The sequence below is a fragment of the Chinchilla lanigera genome, unplaced genomic scaffold (genome assembly GCF_000276665.1).
Source record: "Chinchilla lanigera isolate Chin_1 unplaced genomic scaffold, ChiLan1.0 scaffold00006, whole genome shotgun sequence".
NCBI lineage: Eukaryota > Metazoa > Chordata > Mammalia > Rodentia > Chinchillidae > Chinchilla > Chinchilla lanigera.
In genome coordinates, this window is record NW_004955407.1 from 41,445,949 (window position 1) to 41,465,625 (window position 19,677).

The 19,677-nt window shown below is 61.3% G+C and overlaps 1 protein-coding gene and 1 long non-coding RNA gene across 2 annotated transcripts in view; one reads left to right on the top strand and one right to left on the bottom strand.

Moving 5' to 3' along the window:
* Positions 1–4,030: 4,030 nt before the first annotated feature.
* LOC102003836 lies at positions 4,031–7,504 on the top strand. The gene is made up of 2 exons (XR_259639.2): positions 4,031–5,423; positions 7,198–7,504. It is a non-coding gene; the product is annotated as an uncharacterized LOC102003836 (long non-coding RNA).
* Positions 7,505–10,342: 2,838 nt separating this feature from the next.
* The window catches only part of Rrp1 (ribosomal RNA processing 1), a 9,750-nt gene continuing 415 nt past the window's right edge, over positions 10,343–19,677 (bottom strand). The window contains exons 2-13 of the mRNA XM_005375882.2: positions 18,986–19,068; positions 18,182–18,239; positions 16,854–16,939; positions 16,616–16,677; positions 14,193–14,322; positions 14,047–14,111; positions 13,692–13,894; positions 12,772–12,824; positions 12,204–12,301; positions 12,003–12,022; positions 11,447–11,560; positions 10,343–10,856 (exon numbers count right to left, since the gene is read on the bottom strand). Coding sequence (XP_005375939.1) covers positions 10,624–10,856; positions 11,447–11,560; positions 12,003–12,022; positions 12,204–12,301; positions 12,772–12,824; positions 13,692–13,894; positions 14,047–14,111; positions 14,193–14,322; positions 16,616–16,677; positions 16,854–16,939; positions 18,182–18,239; positions 18,986–19,068 — 1,205 coding nt within the window. The 3' untranslated portion in view covers positions 10,343–10,623. The remainder of the gene's footprint in view (positions 10,857–11,446; positions 11,561–12,002; positions 12,023–12,203; positions 12,302–12,771; positions 12,825–13,691; positions 13,895–14,046; positions 14,112–14,192; positions 14,323–16,615; positions 16,678–16,853; positions 16,940–18,181; positions 18,240–18,985; positions 19,069–19,677) is intronic.

Below are 19,677 nucleotides of genomic sequence, written 5' to 3' on the forward strand. Positions count from 1 at the left end.
ATACTGTTCTCTTCAACAAAGTTGCTCAGATTACCAGATGTAAGAATGCAAGACTGATCAAAGCATTAAAGAGAATAAAAATTTTTAAAAAACATTAGAAATGATACAGAGTTTCACTAGACAAGATGCTAGGAATTCACCAATGGTTGTTATATTGCATATTGCTATCTTCAAATTAGTTGTTCAGATTACCAGACACAAGCATGCAGCATTGCTCAAAAAATAAGCATTAACTGTTCCTTTCAAAGGTGGAGTTATGTTTTACCCCTTCAAATCCAATTTTCTTAGTCCTGTTCAGTTTTTTCCAACTTCCTCTATAATCAATTCCAATGGCTTTAAACCCACTGATGAACCATTGACCCACTCTTTGGAATTAAGATGATGAACGCATTGTATTGATTCTTCTGAAGTGTCTTCCCGATTCACAGTATCTATTGTACATTCTGGATCTTATTTACTCATTCAGCTTCTCACACTAGTGAGACAATATGATGTTTACACTGAGATTCCATCTCACCCCAGAAGGAATGGCTATCATCAAAAATCAGCCCATGACAAATGCTCGTGGGGCTGTGGGAAAAAAGGAACCCTTCTGTCGGTGGGAGTGTAGACTGGTGCAACCACTGGAAATCAGTGTGGAGACTCCTCAAAAACCTAGGATTAGAGGTCCCCTTCCACCCAGCTATTCCTCTTCTGTCAGTCTTCCCAGAAGAATTAAAAACGTCATACCAGAGCAACGTATGTGCACCCACGTTTATAGCAGCAGTATCTGTAATAGCTAAATCTTGGGAACAACCCATATGCCCATCCACCAAGGAATGAATAAAAAATGTGTTCTTTTTATACAGTAGAGTATTACTCAGCCATAAAGAAGGATAAACTGGAGCCTTTTATAGGTAAGTGAACGCAACTCGAGACCATATTCATAAGTGACATAAAGCTAGGAACATTTTACAGAGGGAGAGAGAGGTTAAGTTTGTTTGCTTTAGCCTGAGGGTGGGAGCCCATGGAGGTGGCCAGGATGTGAGGCTGGGTTGGTAGGGGGTGTGGAGGAAGGGAGGCCTCCTCTCCAGGACCAGCATGGCCTGCCTCTCTCTCTCATGCCCTGCTGGATGTGTGCTAACTGCCTCTTGACCTCTGCATTGCTGTCATCATCAGGTTCCTTCCTTGGCTCCCGTGTCCCCGGGGGAATCTTAGGTGATGTTACCCAAACATCCAGCCCCCTGCACCCCACCCAAGCTCAGGGCTGCACCTCTGCTTCCCGTGCTTAGTGGGCTATGAGACTAGCTGTGGCCTGAGATTCAAGCAAAAACGACAGGGACATTTCCAGGTCATGAACTGAAGACCCAATGCCTGGTCCTCTCGCATTCCATCCCCTCTGCTGCGACAGGGGTCATGGTCCCCAGATAAGCTCTGAAAACACATACATGGCCCGGAGCTGCCACTGCCAGATACCACAGTCTGGGTGGCTTTAAGCAGCAGAGCCCGGGGCTCAGAAATCGGAGCAGGCCGGGCATGGTGGTGCACGCCTGTCATCACAGCACGCAGGGAGGCTGAGGCAGGAGGGTGACAAGTTGAAGCCTAGCTTGGGAAACTTAGCAACTTAGTGAGACCCTGTCTCAAAATAAAAAGTGGAAAGTTCTGGGTACATAGCTCAGTGGGAAGACCCTGGGTTCAGTCCCCAGTGACAAAAACGGAAAGGAAAACAAGCAAGAACAGGCAGCCTGCTCCCTCCTCGGGCTCTGGGGAGTGCCCTCCTCGCGCTGCACATCCTTAGCTGGGAAAACATCAAAGCGCAAAGCTGGGCTACAGGGTACAGTTTCAATTGAGCACCGCTGTGAGGTGCACCCATGACCGGGGCGCCTGCAGTTGGCACTTGGCATCCTCCCCTCCTTGTCCAGGCTGACGGACGTCCGTAGACTCAGCCCAGGAGATACCCTGCGTGTGACCAGCCCTCCTGGGGGGCGGGGCAGGAGCAGTGGTGTGCTGGGGACAGGGTGGTCACCTTGGGGTGCTCCGCTGGGACTTCCCACAGAGGGCCTCAGTGTCCCTGCGGGGACAGTGAGGAGGGGGTGTCCCCATGCTCCCGAGCATGTGAGGAGGCGGGATCAGGCGAGGGCTAGCTCCTGTGGGCTTCCACATGGGTCTGAGCGTTTACTGTTTCAGGCAAGGATCCCAAGAACTTTACCAGCCCCTGAGGATGCGTCTGGGTGCCTTCCGGCCCCAGCTGGGAGACAGGCCTGCCTGGAAACGTGCGGCCGCACGTCACAGCGGTCAGGCACTCTGTTGTCAGAACGCGGTGTCTAGGTCTTCCTGCTGGGCCAGCAGCGCCATGGTGCGGCTGCGGGGATTTCCCGGGGTCCCCGGCCCAGCCGGCCCGCTGCAGAGGAGATGCCGCTCGGGGCGGAGCTCCCCTGGTCCCTTCCCTGGTGCGTCTCGTCTTCCCAGCCTCCTTGACCTTTGTTGCTCAAGAAAGCCATTTTCAAATTCCCGAACTCGCGTGGGGCTTGCAAAGTTGGCTTTTGCTTCTGGGTTCTACGTCATGTGTGGTCAGGACGGGCAGCGCCCCTGATGCTAATGTGGAGATGTCCTGGCTGGGCGTGGTCACTTCTGTCCCTGCCCAGTGTTCCTCCACGGTGTGCAGCCCGCCACTGTCCCGCCGGTGCCCCTGCATCCCGAGGAGCGTCGTCAGTCTGCCCCTCGTGTGCCCCACCCTCGCCAGGAATTTTCTTGTCCCCGAGCTCTGCCTGGCGTTGCTCGGTGCGGCTCGAGCCCTGTGCTGTGTCCCCAGGGCCAGCACTGGCATCTCTGGGGCTGAGACCCGACACTGCGCCCCCTCTGTCTCTCTGTCCCTCTGGCCTCGGGCACTGCCTCTGCCGAGTCCATTTCAGAGCGCATGGCAGGGCCGGCCCTCTCACAGGGCGCCTTTCCCATGTTGCCAGAGTCTCACCCTCCGGAGACGTCCTGCGGCAGAGCAGGCGGCCTCGGGGGCTCAGAGCTGCAGATCACGACTTCCTGTTTCCATCCCCCTACTTGGTCCTGTTTGTCTGTCTTTCTCTCCAGCACTGTGGCTGGACCCCGGGGCCTGGTGTATGCAGGGCAAGTGTCCTACCCGAGACAGGCCCCTGCTGAGCGGGGCTGGAACCTGCGACCCCCTTCCTCACCCGGCTGATGAGGCCAATGGAAGGGACAGCAGCCGCGAGACACCACTGACGCAAGGGGTTGTTCAGAGCAGAGCGGCAAGGCCAGCAGAGTGGGCGGAGCATCCGCTGCAGGATCTCTGCGACACACCTGAAGGGCGCGGGCAGCACACCAACGGCGTCCACCACGTCCCTGGCAGGCACAGAGGATGGGCAACTCTCCGGCCTCTGCATTCCAGGGGCCTGTGTCTGGAGCTCCAACTCACCACAGAGCAAAGCTGTGTGAACATCGCACCTGCACGGGGCAAGTGCATTTCCTGCACCGTTACTTCCTAAAGACAGCACGACAGCCATGCACGCGGCGTGCCCAGCGCCCAGTGGTGCGGCCCGAGAGATTTAAAGTCTGCAGGGCACGCATGGCTGTGCACACCGACGCTGGTGTCCAGGAGGAGGAATGCATGGCGTGACCCAGGGTCTGCAGGGCACCTGGGAAAACCGACACTGCAGGGGGACACAGGAGGAGGAGGAGGAAAGCCAAGCCAGAGCTTGTCCAGCCAGGCTTTGGGGCGCCAAAGGGGCTCAGCCCGGGCTGACGCAGGCCTTGTCCGCGCTGTGCTGCCCTTCTCTGTGGTGTCACAGTGAGCCTCAGAATCTGGTACCGGAAGTCTCCAGTTGCCTGTCCTCCCTTCCCCTCTCTTTATTTTTTCTTTCCTTCTTTCTTTCTTTCTTCCCTTCTTTTTCTCAGTAATGAAGATTACCCTTTGCACTGAGCTACATCCCCAGCCTTTTATATTATTTTATTTGTGCAGTTTTCTTTGAGACAGGGTCTTGCTATGTAGCCCAGTCTGACCTTGAACACACAGCCATCCTCCTGCCTCAGCCTTCTGAGTCCTGGGATTACAGGTGTATACCACACCTGGCTTTATTTTTTAAAGAGAACATCTTGTTGAATTGCTAGGTTGCCCACACTGTGCGCAGACTTGCGATCCTCCCGCCTCATTCTGCTGAGCGCTGGGATCACAGGAGCGCAGCACCACGCCCAGCTGTGTGTCCTACCCATCTAAACAGCTCCTGCCTCAGAGGGTTCTTGGGAAACAGTGCCCATGAGTGAGACCCCATGGTCTGGAACCCCAAGCACTCGCCGGGCCATTGCCTGCCCTTGCGTTTCTGTTTCGCATCCTGGGTGCCCCTCCCCGCCTGCAGGAAGCTGTGGGGCCGGAAGTCTCAGCACATCCAGGAGAAGGCAGACAGAGCGGTCACAACATGAGCACACCGCGGGCCCTGCCAGGAGCCGGAGGACACGGCAGCCACGGCCTTCCTCGGGAACGTGCTCCCTGCCCAGAGCCTGGGGCCGTGCCCTCCTCAGGGCCCGTGTGAGCTCTGAGCTGCATTTTCCTCCCCCACGGGAAAAGAACTTGGCTAGAACAACCCGGGAGCAGAAGCACTGCTGTTTGGGGTAGACGTAGACGCCCCTCCCTGCCCTGGTGAGAAAACTGGAATCGACCCAGTGCATGAGCTGGAGCCCCCTCCCTGCCTGCAGGCCGGGGACAGGTGAGAGACACCCTCTGGGAAGGGCACACACGTGATGTGTCACTGATCAGCACTTCCACATGCCAATTTCCCGCTTCACAGATCTCTGGGACGCACGCCAAGCACAGCAACACCTGCCTGTAATCCCAGCTACTTGGGAGGCTGAAGCAGGAAGATCGTGAGTTTGAGGCCAGCCTTGACAGTTCAGAGACAGCCTGGCGGCAGATGAAGACTAGAGGGCTGGGCTGTGGTTCTGTGATGCAGACCTGGCCTGGCAGGGACAGTCTGTGGCTTCTGTCCCCAGCACAGATGCGAAGCTCTGGGACGCATTAGAGCTGCCCAGCCGTAGGGAAGATGCCGCAGAGCCTCAAGGGGCCGGGGTCTGGGCCTGCGAACACCTGTCACCCTGAGGAGCCCCAGCCCCAAGCAGCCCCTTCTGCTCGGGACACACCAGCCAGGGACCTTCTGGGCAGGGAGGTGGCACAGAGTGGCAGGGTGCTGGAAATAACCCAGCAGCGTGGGCGCGGACGCTGGAGACGCGGCTGAGATTGAGTCAGACTGAGATGCTTAATGCCGGCGCTTCTGGAGATGGGTATTTTGGGCTCTGCTGGAAGGCAGCTCCTCGAGGACCTGGAAGAGGAAGCAGGAAGGGGGCCCTGCCTCCAGAGCCCCAGTAGTGCTGGGGAGAGCACAGCCACTCCATAGGCAGCGCCAGTATGGGAAGGTGCAAGCTGCGGTCTGGAGCCCCTGTGGGTAAGGCAGGGAAGGGTCAAGAGCCAGGAACCCAAGGGAAGGCTGGGCTTCTGCTGCGGGCTGTGCCCACAGACACACTGCTGGTTCAGTCCCACCAGCAGATGTGAGCGTCCGATGGGCCTCAGTTTACTTGGGGGTGGCAGAGGCCACGGTCACCGGGACACAGATGGGGCAGTGGCCTCTCGTGGGCTGGGTGATGTCTGGAATCACTATGATGCTGCCCTGCAGCCACGTGCGGGGGAGGCCTGGCCTGGCCCGGGTGACCCATGGGTCTGGACAGCCCGGCCGTGCTCCGGGGCGAACTTCTTGTCGCACGGAGATGGCAGAATGTGGGGTCTGGGCCTTCTCAGGGACCAGCGGGGACTCAGGAACCCGAAGGCTGGGCTGGGTGCAGGGTGGGCAGAGGGGCTGCCTGGGCTGGGCCGGGCTGGGGTCCATCTGATGCCTCTGAGCAGGGAAGATGTGTTTTTCCGAGACAGCAGCCAACTGTGGCCCCGAGCAGAGACTGTGGAGAGCAGCCAGGCACTGGGGGAGGGGCTTCCCAAGCGGGCTGGGCCGCATGCGATGCAAACCAGCAGGGACCCCAAAACTCAGAGGCACAGGAGGAGCCTGTGGGGAGCTCGGTCAGAGGACAGAGCAGTGGGCTTCACGAGGGGTCCTCACCAGGTGCCCTGGGCAGGGGAGATCCTGTCTGTACCCAAGAGGGCCACAAGACGACCGCTGTGGACTCGGCCTCCTTCCATGTCCCGCTCTCTGCCCAGCGGTGCCAGCTCGTCCCTAGGGACAGCAGAGGGGCTTGCAGGACAGGCACCCCAGGCACACCCTTGTCACAGCCAGGCCAACCATGCCCTCCACAAGAGGGAGCAGCCCTTGAGCTGCTGCACCCCAAAGGCCACCTGCAGAGGCATGGCCTGGGGCAGAGCACAGCAGGGCCTGGGGGTGCGGGCCAGGCGCAGTGTGAGACCAGGAACAGCAGGACCCTGGGAAGGGATGGAGGATGTCCTGGAGGATGGCTGCCCTGTGCTGGGGGCAGGAGGAAGCCAGGAGGACGGGAGCCCAGGGGCATGGAGGACAGGGAAGGGAAGGGAGCCCCTGGCCACTAAGCCACCGTGGGAAGGGGAGCCAGGGCCCAGCCCCAGTGTCCTGAGGCTCTGCCACCTGCACAGCACCCTGCCATCCGCACCCACCCTGCGAGGCGCTGGGGGCTGGGTCCAGGACTCCAGGCGGGGGCGGAGCCTGGGCTCCCTCACAGGTGCGGCCTGGCACACAAACCCCACAGGCGAGCAGGAGGGAACCAGGTCTCCCTGAGGGTAGCTGTGCCACCAAAGCCAAAGGCCTGTGGGGCCGAGCTGATGGCCTGGGATCAAGGCCCCACGCCACCACCCTTGGCAGCTTCACACGGTGACCGTCACCACTGTGCTCTCCACAGGGGCCAGCTCAGTGGGGCCGCAGGAATGCATGTGGCCCAGGCCGGATGCCTGGAAGCACTGCTCTGCCGCCTGCCCGGGCAGCCGCCTCTGGGACCTGCAGTGTTTCAGGGCCTTGGGCTGTGCCGGGCTCCCCAAGGCCACCGGTGGCCTTCAGGCTGATGATGTGCCTCACGGCCTGGGGTGGCTGCTGCTCCAGAGCCTTCCTTGCTCCTGCAGAGGTCTGTCCCCGCTATTTACAAGTGACTATTTAGGAGCCGCAAATTACTATTGTAAGGCAGCTGTGAAATTTCAAGAGCGCACTAGGGACAAGGAACAAGCTGTTTGCTAATGCAGGTCTCCGGCAGGTTAGCAGGCGGCTGGCCCCTCCTCCAGCGGCGAACCAGGAGGTGAGCACGCTTCCGTGTGCGGGAAGATGCAGCTCCAGAGACACAGCTTCCTTTAAATATGCGGCTCCCTCAGCACCTGGGAGTGCGTCCTTCCTGTCTGTCCGCCTGCCCCGGGAAAGAGCAGCTGTCCGTGTCACGTGCACAGACTTGACAGTGCGCCGGACTCGCCAGGGGTTCTGGGTCTCTGTGTCCTCTCCAGGCATGGAGCCCTCCATGGCCCACGAGCAGAGTGAACACACAATTAAAAAAAAAAAACAAAAAACGACTTCTGACATGCACCTGGCTGGTCTGCAAGCGCGTTTCAGCAGCAAGGGTGATTCGCTCCCCAGCCTGAGAGCCAGCTCAGCAGTGCTCTGTCGGGCGGCACCCCCTTCCGGGCACATCCTGCAGCGTGTCTCAGAACAGCTCAAGGGGGGTGGGCTGGGCGTCAGAGAGAGCATGGGCCGGGTCGCACACACCTGTACCTGCTTCCGGGTCTCCAGGACGTGTGAGCCGTTTCCAGGTCTCAGGGACCATGCCCACATCCTCCCGCCTCTGCCTGAGTGGGTGGCATTGCTGGGCTGCTGCAGAGGTTCCTAAAGGGTCAGTCCTCAGGAAAGGTGGAGACTTGGGCTCCTGCCCTGCCCAACACCCGGCACAGCCCAACCACAGGGAACAGGGCGCCCTCTGGCTCCCCTCCGCGAGGTTCCTGGCACCAGGGCGGGGCAGGGAGGCCCTCAGTGGCTGACCCCAGGAGTCAAGGCTGCGTGTGACCCAAACGCACCCCTTAGGTGGGCTCCCGGTGGCCAGAGCCGCGGGACTCAGGAGGGGCCCCTGAGGGGCGCCAGCCCTCGGGAGCAGGGAGAAGCGTCCCGTGCCCCCGACGCCCTGCATCCCAGCACAGCCTCCCTGTGTCGAGGGCAGAATTTCCTTTACGGATTTTGTAACAGCTACGCCTGCCCAGCACAGGCAGAGGTGAACGGCGTGAGCTGTGCCACCTCCTGGGGCCTGAGCCCCGCAGCGCCAGGCGCTGACCTCGCAGAGCCAGAGGGAGGATGCAGGCAGCAGCTCTGCAGAGCTCAAGTTAGAGCCTCTGGGGGCTCGTTTCCCTGGAAACCAGCGACTGCGATCCCCACCCCCACCCCAGGGACCAGAGATGCCAGGAGCCTGTGATTCAGTCATTATGGGGCCAAGGGCCCCCTAGAGGCAGGTTACGGAACTGCTCCTGTGCAGGTCCCCTGGACCGGCTGTCAAGCCCCAGGGCGGACGAGGGGTCGGGGTGGGCGATCCTCGCCAGCAAGTGAGCAGCTGGTGGGGTCGGACCAGGCTGCCCTCCCGAGCGTGGATTCCTGTGTCTCCTCCAGCTGGGGGCTCAGCTTCACCTCGAGGCCTACTTGGACCCCGGGGCAGTCAGGGCCTGCTCCTCCAAGAGGCTGCGGAGACTGACGGGGTGCTGACTGTAAGGTTCCCTCTGGTGACAAAGACACTGGCACAACACCCTGCGAATGCGTGGCAGCTGCTGACCACCACCTCCAGAGGGTGGCCGAGTGTCTAGGAAAGCTTTTTTTTGTTTTTGGTGCTGGGAATTGAACTCACGACCTCGTGCTTGCCCAGGCAGGCACTTGTACTGCTGAGCTATATCCCTGGCCCAGAAAGCTGTTTCTTAGAGAAGCGGCCACAGGGTCTCACACTCGGCGTGGGGCTCTGATGTCGGCTGGGCCTGAGGACACATGCACTCCAGGGGAGGGACGGACGCAGCTGGGGACCAAGGGGCAGCTGGTCACTCCGACTCACAGCACACAGCCGTGCTCACATACACACTGCTCTGCATGGCTCTGAGGGGGGCAGCCCCCCAGCCCCTTGGCCTGCAACACAGAGCCAAGGAGGGAAGTGCATACTGGGGGCCTAGGCACCATGCACCCCACTCTGCAGGAGCCTCAGGTGGGGCCGAGGGGGTGTGAGGGTGCTCCACAGCACAGGCTGGGGAGGTGTCCTGGGAGACTGAGGTCCTGGAGCCCACTGGGCACTTGGGGACCCCGTGGAAGCAGGTGAGGCAGTGCCCACAAGATGTGGGCAGCAGACCCTGGGCAGGAGGGTATGGCAGAGAAACCAGCCAGCAGGTTGGGCACAGGGAGGGAGACGGAGCACGGGCTGAGGGGTCGTGGGGGCTGCACCAGCCCTTGCACGGGAACAGCTGGGAGAAGCAAAGCTCCCGGCCCCTGCTGAAAGCACTGCAGCTGGGCTGGACTGGCTGTCCACACTGCGAGTACGGGCGACTGCCTTTCTTAAGGGGTGGCACTGGTGAGGTTACACCCACTGTCCCAGCACTGAGCTTCACACCCAGCCATGGTGAGGTAGGGTCTAAGCCACCAGCTTGGTCCGGGCGGGTTCTCACCTGCAGCCCTCACCTCAGCCTCCCAGAATGCTGGGATTAAAGCGGGCACCGCGACCGCGTTTCCTTTCCTCACAGCACCAGGGACCCGAATCATCCTAGGCACAGGGCCTGCGGAGGACAGGGAGGGGCAGGGATGCTTGCAAACCAGAGGAGGGCAGCAGGAGCCTCAGGTGAGGTGCAGCACCCCGAGAAGCAGCGCACCTGCGACACCCGAGGCTGTGTCCTCAGAACCGCCACGCCGAGGGAGCAGCGTGAGCAGGCGCAGACCAGGCTCTCCCGGGGGGCAGCGGCCCTGGACGAACAGTGCCCTCTGCGGGAGCCGCTCGTGCCACGCACCGCAGCACGCCACACCAGCCTCTTCTCGGGACCCCGGCTGCCAGCAGGGCAAATGCTGTGTGGTTTGATCGACAAACACCTCTACGCAGCACCAGGTCTGGGATTCGCCAGCTGGGCTCCTGGCCCTCTCGGAGTCACTCTGAGCACCAAGTGTGCCCCGGGCCCTCACATGGGCCGCCTCTGGGCCTCCCTTGCCCCCCTGCACCCTGGGCTCTGGTGAAGGACACGGCCCTCCTGTACACGCCACAAGCTGCTCACCGGTGGGCCTCCTCAGGGTCCTGTGACCCGTGTCAACAGGTTTTTACAACAGAACGAACTTAAAACATGAACAGTGCTCGGGAGCACATGGGCACTTCACACGCACACGACATGAACACACCAGGGACCAGAGCGTGGTCAGGGCCCACGTTTTATTCCATGGGGCCCAGGGGCGCGGATGACAGTCACCTGTGGTGGGGCTCTAAGTCTCCAGGATTTGAACTTGTGACCTAAGAGAGCAGGTACAGATGCCAGCCCTGAGGCAGCTACGTTTCCTGGGCCCGTCCTCCTCATCCGCCCTGCGGAGGTCGGGACCACGGATGTCAGAGGTTCAGCCTCCCCTGGTGTCCTGCCTCAGCGCAGCTCGCTGCATGAGGACGCGCACAGCGGCCGCCTGTCCCGGCCTGGTCACAGCTCTACCCGCTCTCCAGCGGCCGTTTCTTCTTTCTCTTGAGCTCCTGGGCGCCAGCCGCTGTTGCTTGGGCAGCAGGTGCCCGCCCAGGCTGCCGACTCCTCCGGCGGGGCCCCTTCCTGCCCCTGGCTCCCGTGCGAGGTCCAGGGCCAGCCCTCTCAGGCCTCCGCCGACCCTTCCTCTCGCCTCCAAGGCTCGGGTCTGGACTCAGGGCCGCCGTCTCCTCCCGGACTTCCCCTGCCGAAGCAACACGGTCACATGGACAGGCTGCCCAGCCACATTCCAGGACAGAGACGTCAGTGTGCCGACGATGCAGCGACAGCCGCTGGGGACCCTGTCCGAAAGGACAGCACGCACCACGGCTGCCTGCGCTGCCAGGAAGCAGGGCCACCAGAGGCCAGCAGGCGCTCAGACAAGGGAGCAGGCGCCCAGAGGTGTGAGCAGGGCAACTGGGTCGGGAGATCACGGGAGAGGACCTGACAGGCTGCCCAGGGCCTAGTGTCCACGGCTCGTATCCTGGGGGCCGCGCCCAGTTCCCCCTTTCCTGAGAGCTGCCGTCTGGGGGACGCCCTCTCCTGACCAAGGTGACAGCTGGGGCCAGGCTGCCCCTTCTGGGCCCCTCCCATCTTTGGTCTGAACCCCTATTTGCCCCGTGCTCCCAGGGCTCTTGCGCGCGCTGCCCCACTGCCTGCCTCTGCGACTATCCCCTCCACCCCTCGAGCCCACGGAGCGTGGTCGGTGTGGCGCCCTCCCTGCAGGCTCATGGGCCGGGGCACAGGCAGCCTCGTGCCAGCACCCGCCCCCACCCTCAGCCCCGCCCGCCCTACCTCTCTGGCTCTGCGCCTGCCGCTGCAGCCAGCGCCGCTTCGCCTTCCGCACCCGCCTCCCCTCCAGCAGACGCCTGCAGGCCTTCTCGGGGACTTCGTCCTCAGGGAAGTGACCTGAGGAGAGGGGACGGTCAGGAGGCACAGCGGGCAGGAAAGGCCTGCATCAGCCCCAATGCCACTGCTAGGTCGTGATCCCCGGAGGAAGCCCATGGGCAAGGCGACTCCACAGGGTGGGACCAGTCGCAGCTCGCCCACTGGATGTGCTCACACGCAGGGGAAGGGTCTGTGGTCAGGCCAGAGAGCAGGGGCCAGCACATGACAGACAGGGACGGCTCATGTTGCTGTTGGCATAAGCCCGACACCAGGTCAGCTGCCCTCCTCACGCACAGTGCTGCACGCTGACACGGGTGCATGGAAGCTCGTCTGAGGCCCAGCGGCAAGCAGGACACAGACGAGGCCGGGAAGCCCTGTGCCCCCAGAACCGCGAGGCCCACACCCCACACGCGAAGACGCCACAGCTCCCAGTCCAGGCCCCTGGGCGCTGCTCCAGCCTCACCTCCAGCTAGGTCCTGCAACCTGCAAGAGCGAGACAGCCACCGTCACCACCGACTGGCTCTGCACCCACATGCACCTTCCGGGCCCTCAGCAGGACCCGAACCGATGCCCTCTGACCTGAAGACCTCCCTCCCGGCCAAGGCCACTTCAGGACAGTGCAGAAGGGCTGCGGGAGACGGCGGGGCACCGTGGGCACACTCACTTGCGGATGACCTTGTACAGGCGCTTCCTGTTCTGAGAGGGGGTGCCCGGCTGGCTGGCCACCGCAAACAGCCTGTTGGCAACTGCTTCGTAGTCAAACTGCGGCAGAAAGGGCAGCGGGGCGTGGTCAGTCACCACCCACGTGCTTCACGACCCTGGGCCCCGCGCGGTCAGCACGGACTCTGCTGTCCCGTCTCCCAGGCTGCCTACAGCATCACCAGGACCACAGTGGCCTGCTAACAGCTTCAGTTCTCCCCACACAAGCAGAGAGAAAGCAAGCCCAGAAGTCGACCTAAGCCCAGACCCCCAGATTTCACTAGTCCGACAGGCAGCCAGCACTGAAATCTCGGACGTTCCACATTTCTAGCCACAGTGTCCTGTGTTCTGAGGCCCTCTGCTGAGCTGACTCCCAGCTGGTACCAAAGGCCAATGTGGAGGACCTAGTGAGGCTGCAGGACGGGCGCCTCCTCCAAAGCCGAGCCCAGCTGGTCCCCAAGCCTTGCCTGCCACTGTGACGCTTCCTCCCTTCCAAGCTGGGGTCAGCGGGAGGGGGAATCCCCGCCACCTACCTGGAGAACAGGGCCAGTGCTGTCCTCGTCGTCTCCCACCTGCTCTGGGGAGCCTAGAACAAAAGGGACCCCGTGAGCCCAAGCACACCTGGGGTGTGTGGGACACAGGTGGGGGCCCAGAGCCCCTGCATGCAGCAAGAGGCCTCCTGGGGGCAGGGGACCAAGGTGTGGACAGGAGGGCACACAGCCAGGGAAGGGGCACTGCGGGCAGCAGAGGAAATGCCAGGGCTCCGGAAGGGAGGACGGCAGAGGGCCAGACTCAGGCGGCCCGGATGGGGAGTGTGGAGACGCCGGGGCAGGAGCAGGGTACAGGAGTCTGCTCCAGAGGCAGACAGGTGCAGCAGGCACTAGAAAACCCGCCGGGAGATGCCTGGGTGACCCGACTGCTGAGAGCAAGCGCAGGGACACACGGAGCACGGGAAGCACCAGGGCCGAACAGCCTGGGAGCCCACGAGAGGCTCCTGGAGTGGGGACAGGTGTCCTCCCGGCAACAGGACGCAGCACGGGGAAAACCCTGCAGACAGACGGTGACAGCCACACCAGGCCTGGACGCTGTCCCAGGTCCCTGTAAGGGTCATGTGCAAGTGGGGCACTGGGTCCCCTGCTCCCCCAGGACCGAGAGGCGCTGCTCAGCATGGACCAGCCGGGCCCACAGAGCGCTGCAGCCCTCATGGGAAACCTGGCCAGGGAGACAGTGCAGAACCCAGCAGCGGGCACGGGCTGGGCAGGCCCCAGGGAGCCAGCCAGGAGCTGGGCCGGGCAGCAGGAGCAGGACGGAGCCTGGTGTGCCGCGTGAGCCAGGGCGGGAAGCCACTCTGGCTGTGGAGTTACGCGGGGCACAGGGGGAGGGCGGGGACCAGGGTAGTCGGCAGGCAGGGAGAGCAGCCCAGCACGGTGCCCTAAGCCAGCTGGCCCCGCACCTGCAGGCGGCTCCCGGGGTGGCAGGGCATGCTCACGCCCACCCTCCGACGACTCGTCACCGTCCGACTCCTGGTCGCCACCCGAGCCCTCATCCTCCCCTTCTTGCGCGGCCAGTTCCCTCATGAGGTCCTCGATGGCGAGGGGGGCCTGCTCCACAATCGTCTCGAAGATGCCACGCGTGATGTTGTGCAGGACCAGGGAGCTGAGGCAGAGCAGAGCCGGACACTCACACAGGCAGTGCCGCCCACCCTGCCACCCTCCGGCCCAGGCCAGGCTCGCAGGGAGCCGCAACCCCCGAGGCAGCTGCAGCGGAAGTGGGGGAAGCGGGGCTGGCCCACTGCCGCCTCCACTTACTCCGTAGTGCGGGCGGCGATCCCACAGAAGGGCTCCACGAACCGCAGGTTCTGGTCAGCCGTGAGCTGGGAAGCAAGGGCAGTGGCTCAGCCTCAGGACACACAGTGGCCAGGCCGGGCCGAGCCGCCCTCTGGAGCCCCACTCACCTCTGCGGCGCCCACTTTGGTCAGCTCCTCCAGGAAGACCTCGAGAAAGTGGCTCTTCACGCCATTGGGAGCCTGGCTGTCCTCGTGCAGGATCTCGGAGGTAAGCAACTCCAGCAGCTGCTCGATGTCCCTGCGGGGTGGGGGTGGGGATCCAGCAGCTACGTGTACGCCGTGGCCCCTATCGCGAGCCCAGCAGGAAGCACAGCCACATGCCCCACCCACGGCGGCCCTGGGTCTGGTTATAAGCGGCTGTGTCCCACGTGGGAACAGGTGTCATGGCCTGGACCCCGACTACAGGAAGGGCTGAGAGCCCTCGCCTGCACTGGCTTTCCTTCCATGTGCGGGAGAAAGGCCTGGCCCCACCCCACCCCAAGGTCCTCCACTACAGGGGACGCCCGAAGTCACACCAGGGCTGAATGGAGCAGGGCAGGCGAGGTGCGAGCTGCACGCAGGGGGCACCGGGGTGGTGACACGAGCATCACAGCTCTTCCTGGTGCAGCAAGGGCTTCAGACACCCCCAGGGTGAGCAGTTACAGCAGTCTGGGTGCACCCAAAACTTGGGGTGGGGTGGGAGTCCAGATCCCCTCGCTTGCAACTACAAAACACATTCTTTAAGGAGCCCCCTGCCAGCCTGGGCTACCCAGCAAGACCCCGTGTCAAAACACCAAAAAAACAAGAAGGGACTCCCTGGACTCCCATGCAGGAAACCCCGGTTGTGAGGAGGAAGCGCAAGGCCTCAACAGCCTCAGGGAAAGGAGACAGACGCGCTGTCAGGTGCGAACCAAGAAACAGACGCAGCGCCTGCAGCCAGGCTAGGGGAGCAGACACAGGAGAAGCTCCCTGAGCTGGGCGGACGGGACAGAGGGGCACGGGCGGCCCCTGCCGGGGCGGTCACCGCGACTCCCCGGGACGACAGTGACCGTGAGGAAAGCACGGCAACTAGCGCTCAGCACCCGCACAGCCACAGCTGCCTGGGAAGGCATGCTGCCCATGTGCTCCTCCCCAGACAGGAACTGCGGTCCAGGCAGCGCCCGCTACCCTGCACCCCTGCAGATCATCACGGCCACAGCATCCCGGCTGCAAGCTCAGGGGGAACCACTCTTCCTGCACCCAGGAGCAGGGGCAGTGTCAGGCACTCAGCCTGCAGTGCGTGCTTCTCACTCACAAATCCAAAGCTGAACTGGCCCAGCAAAAACAGATGAAGCTACCCGCGACCTAGCAGCGGCACCGCTAGGATGCCGCCGTCGGGAGATGGACCAGGTGGCCTGTACAGCTGCCTCTGCAGACAGACGCCAGAGCTGGCTCCATGCGGTCTCTCTGTGGCACTAAGGGCGGAACCTGACCTTAGCCCAGCTGTGCCCCAGACACCCTTGTGTGAATCAGGGCCTCATGACATTGTTCAGGTGAGACTCAAACTGTGATCCTCCTGCCTCAGCCTTCTCTATGTGATGTCTTAAAAGCAATCATCTGAAGAAAAAAATAATTATCCGTTGGAGTTGAAATTACTTTATGTGTTGGAGTTAAGATTACTCTTCAAGGCTGGGGCTATAAATTAATGGCATAGCATAAGAGAGCCCCTGGGTTTACTTCCCAGCATCAAAACCAAAAAAAAAAAAAAAAAGACTTTTAATGTTTCATAAAGGTCTTATGAAGTTTTCTGAGTTCTTTACACTAAGCACACATCATTCACAAACAATTATTTTAGAAGTTATTTATTAACCTAAAATATTTTAGGAAGTACCTGCTGTGGTGGCACATGCCTGCAATCCCAGTACTTGGGAGGCAGAGGCAGGAGGATCACTGCAAGCTCTAGGCCAACCTGGGCTACACAGTGAATTCAAGGTCAGCCTGGGCTACACGGTGAGATAGTCTCAAAAAAAAAAAAAAAATTTTTTTTTTTTAGGAATATAAACACCAAGAAATCTACCCTGCGCTGAGGAGCTGGCTGTCACCAAGTTGGAGACACACTGCCCCTGGCACAGCCTCTGGTGACTGTGTAGCTCCTGAGGTCTGAGCTCAAAGACCGCAGCCATGCAGAGGGTGGCCAGCACCACCGCAGGACAAGAGTTGTCTCTGCCTGTGAAAGCCCACATGAAACAGCACGGACAGAGCCGGCGGCACAGTCTCTCCCAGCACCGCGGTCAGTGTGACAAGTCTGGACGACATGAAGTCTTCCAGAGCCGCGAACAGTGGCCCCTGAGGGCACGGCAGACAGCTGGATGCGACCTGGCCATCGTCTCTTGGTTCTGACCTGAGGTGACAGCAGTGCACCCCAGCCGAGAGCCCCAGCACTGTCCTATGGGGCGGGGAGCACTGCGTTTCTGAGCCACCTCCGCAGCACCATGCGGCCCCTCGGTGGACCAAGGATTACAAGGAGACAACCCCCACCCCCCTCAAGGACTCCGGCACCTGAGCACACTGACCTTTCTCCCCACCCTCGCATCTTCACGGCCTTCAAGGACTCGTTCAGGACCATCCGCATGAGCTGTGCCACAGAAGGGGACTGGCGTTACCGGAAGCAGGACTCAAGCTCCACTGACCCGCCCCCCCACAGGGAAGCCACCCCAACACACCCTCAGGACCCGGCCGAGGACTCAGCCTGGACCTGGTGGAGCCAGCTCGCAGCCAGTACTGCAGCTCAGCGGGACAGGCCCGACTCACCAGGTAGAACTTGTCCAGGCGCAGCCGGTCGATGCCTGCCCATTCACGGATCATGGTCTGCCAGAAGGTCTGCAGGAACAGGTGCTCTGCAGGAGGGAGAGGGAAGGGCGTGGACACCAGTGCTGCAGGGGGAGCACTGTACCCCGGGCAGAACAGGGGCTCCCCTGAGCACTGTGAGGGCCAAAGACACGTGCTCGCCCCCTGGACCCACATCCAGCAGGCACAGAAGCTCGACACCTGCGTCAGACACAGGATGCCCTGGCTGAACCTTGCCCCCAACATCACGTGCGCACGTCCTGACCCCAGGGGGCCTCAGAACGGGAGGAGGTCTAAAGGTAAACACAGGGCATGAGGGCAGGCCCTGATCTAATCTGACTGGTACCCTCACAAAGAGGTCAGGGCACAGGTGCACACGGGAACTGCCTGTGTAAGCAAATGAAGACCCACCACACATGCCAGCACCTCACTCACTGCTGTCAGGACATGCTCAACCCCTGTGCCCTAAGGGCCCAAGAAGGTCTAAGGCAGTGACACCCAGGCCACACCCTCAGAGCTGGGCACAAGAGCACCAAGCTCTACACATCAGCTCTCCTTTAAACCATTTTGTAGCTGGGCGTGGTGGTGCACACCTGTAATCCCCAGCACTCGGGAGGCTGAGGCAGGAGGATCGATGTGAGTTTGAGGCCACCCTAAACTGCAGAGTGAAACCCTGTCTCAAAAAGGCAAAAAAAAAGAACAAAAAAAAATCAATTTGAAGAACTAGGTTCAGAACCCAGGGCCTCACACAAGGTAGGCAAGCACTTCAGCAATAAGCTACATCCCCAGCCCTTTTTTCTTAAGAAAGGGTCTGCTAAATTGCCCAAGGCCACAAACTGGCCTTGAACTTGTGAGCCTCCTGCCTCAGCCTTCCAAGTAGCTGGGGTTATCAGCATGATTCACCATACCTGGCAAAAATGTCAGGCTGCTGAAAGGTTGCCCGAGTGATTCCAACGTGCAGGCAAAGTCAGGAGTACTCACCACCGTCAGGTTAACACGTAAGAGAAAAACACAACGTGGGAGCTTCACAATGATCGGGGGGATACAAGTTCTGTGGGATCCCCTCACTGGCTCTGCATCCTAATTTCCCACGGCAGGACCTCAGCCTCCCCTGCTCCTGAGGGGAGTCCCTGTGGGTAAGGGGTGGGTATAGGCTGCTCCCCACATGACTGCACCCACACACTGGCTGCCTCCTGCTCTAGATTTCAGAACACGAACTTCTGTGGCTGCGGCTTCAGCGCTAAGTAGCCCTGGCGTCCACAAGTGGGCTCAGCCACGGCGGAGCTACTCACGTGCCTCTGCGGTCTGAAAAGCATGGATGAGCTGGGCAATGGTCCTCCCGAGTTCCTCCTGTGCAGGGAACAGTGGAAACACACTCGTCCCTGAAGCACTGTGCTCTCCGGATGGTGAGAGAGCACATGCAAACGTCCCCTCACCCTCAGGGAACCAGCTGCCAGAGGTCTCAGCCCAGCAGACGCCAGCTCTGTAAGTTTCTCCTGCTGCAAAAGGCCTCTTCCAAAGCCAGGGTTAACAGACCCTCCCCACAGCGATGGCCACTGTCCTCTGGACTGAGTGTGTGCCTTGAGCAAGACAGTGACAGTCACAGGGGCTGTGGGACGGACGGGGGCCGCCTTACCAGCCAGAACCTGCTAGGTCACCCCCTGGCTGCCTTTGCCTGGTCAGAAGAGCCCAGAGCCTCCTCTAAGACATGGCGTTCAGAATGCGCGCCCAGAGTCCACACTTAAATAAGCACATTCACACTCAGGTTAGTGAAGAGCTAGGAGCTCAGACTCTGAGAACCACTTCTAAAAGGCCAGCAGGGGAAATCCCCGTCTCAGAACACCTGCACTTGCCCTTAAGTCGGCATGTGAGTGCACAAGTGTTTTGATCACACTGGGAACAAACACCAAACAACCCATTCCACCGAGCCCTGGCCGCCCCACTGCCGGCACTGCCCTGCACTCGCGCCTGTCCTCCACATGTGCTGGAGCCGCCAGCCACACAGCTTCTCCTGTCGGCTCTGTCTACAGTAGGATGGGAGCGTCCACAGCTCCCCGGCCTCCCCCAGCTCTCAGGCCACCGGGCCGGGCACTCACCTGCAGGAGCAGCTTGTCCTGCATCCACATGCAGTAGAACAGTCCCTTCCATATCTTCAGCAGCTCGTCGTGCGTGAAGCCACCTGCAAGCACACAGCCGAGTTCACCCTACTAAACAAACTCGACCCTTTAATGCGCGCAGGCAGGGCCACTGGGATTCGCCCGCAGACCTACGCGCGCTGTGGGACCCGGGGCGCAGGCTGCCCCTCCCCGCCGAGCCCTTCTAACTCAGAGCCTGCGGCGCTGCTGGCCGCGAGGTCCGCTCCAGGTAACTTCCTACACCCGCTCAACACTCGCCGAGGCCCCCACCGGCATCGGCCACCGTACTGCGTAGGACTCAGGTCAGAACCCCAGTCTGGATGCCGGCCACAGGCTGATTACGCGGGAACGTCCTCCAGCACCCCGCTGAGGCACGCACCCGCGCTACACCCCAACTACCAGGAGGAGGAGGTTAACTCATCCTCAGGCTAGCACAGAAGCGCGGCCGACGTCCGCGCGGGCGCTGTGCGCTGGAAGCCCACAGTGCGTAACCGCGCAGCCTCCTAAGGCACAGGGCACCCGGGCTTCCGCGGACCCGCAGCGTCCGGGTTTCCAAGAGACGTGCAGGCGCCGCCGGAGCGGCTGGGAGAGCACAGGGCCCGCGGAGAAGCAGGGCACGACGGCCAGCAGGGGGCGGACGCTCGGCCCCGCGG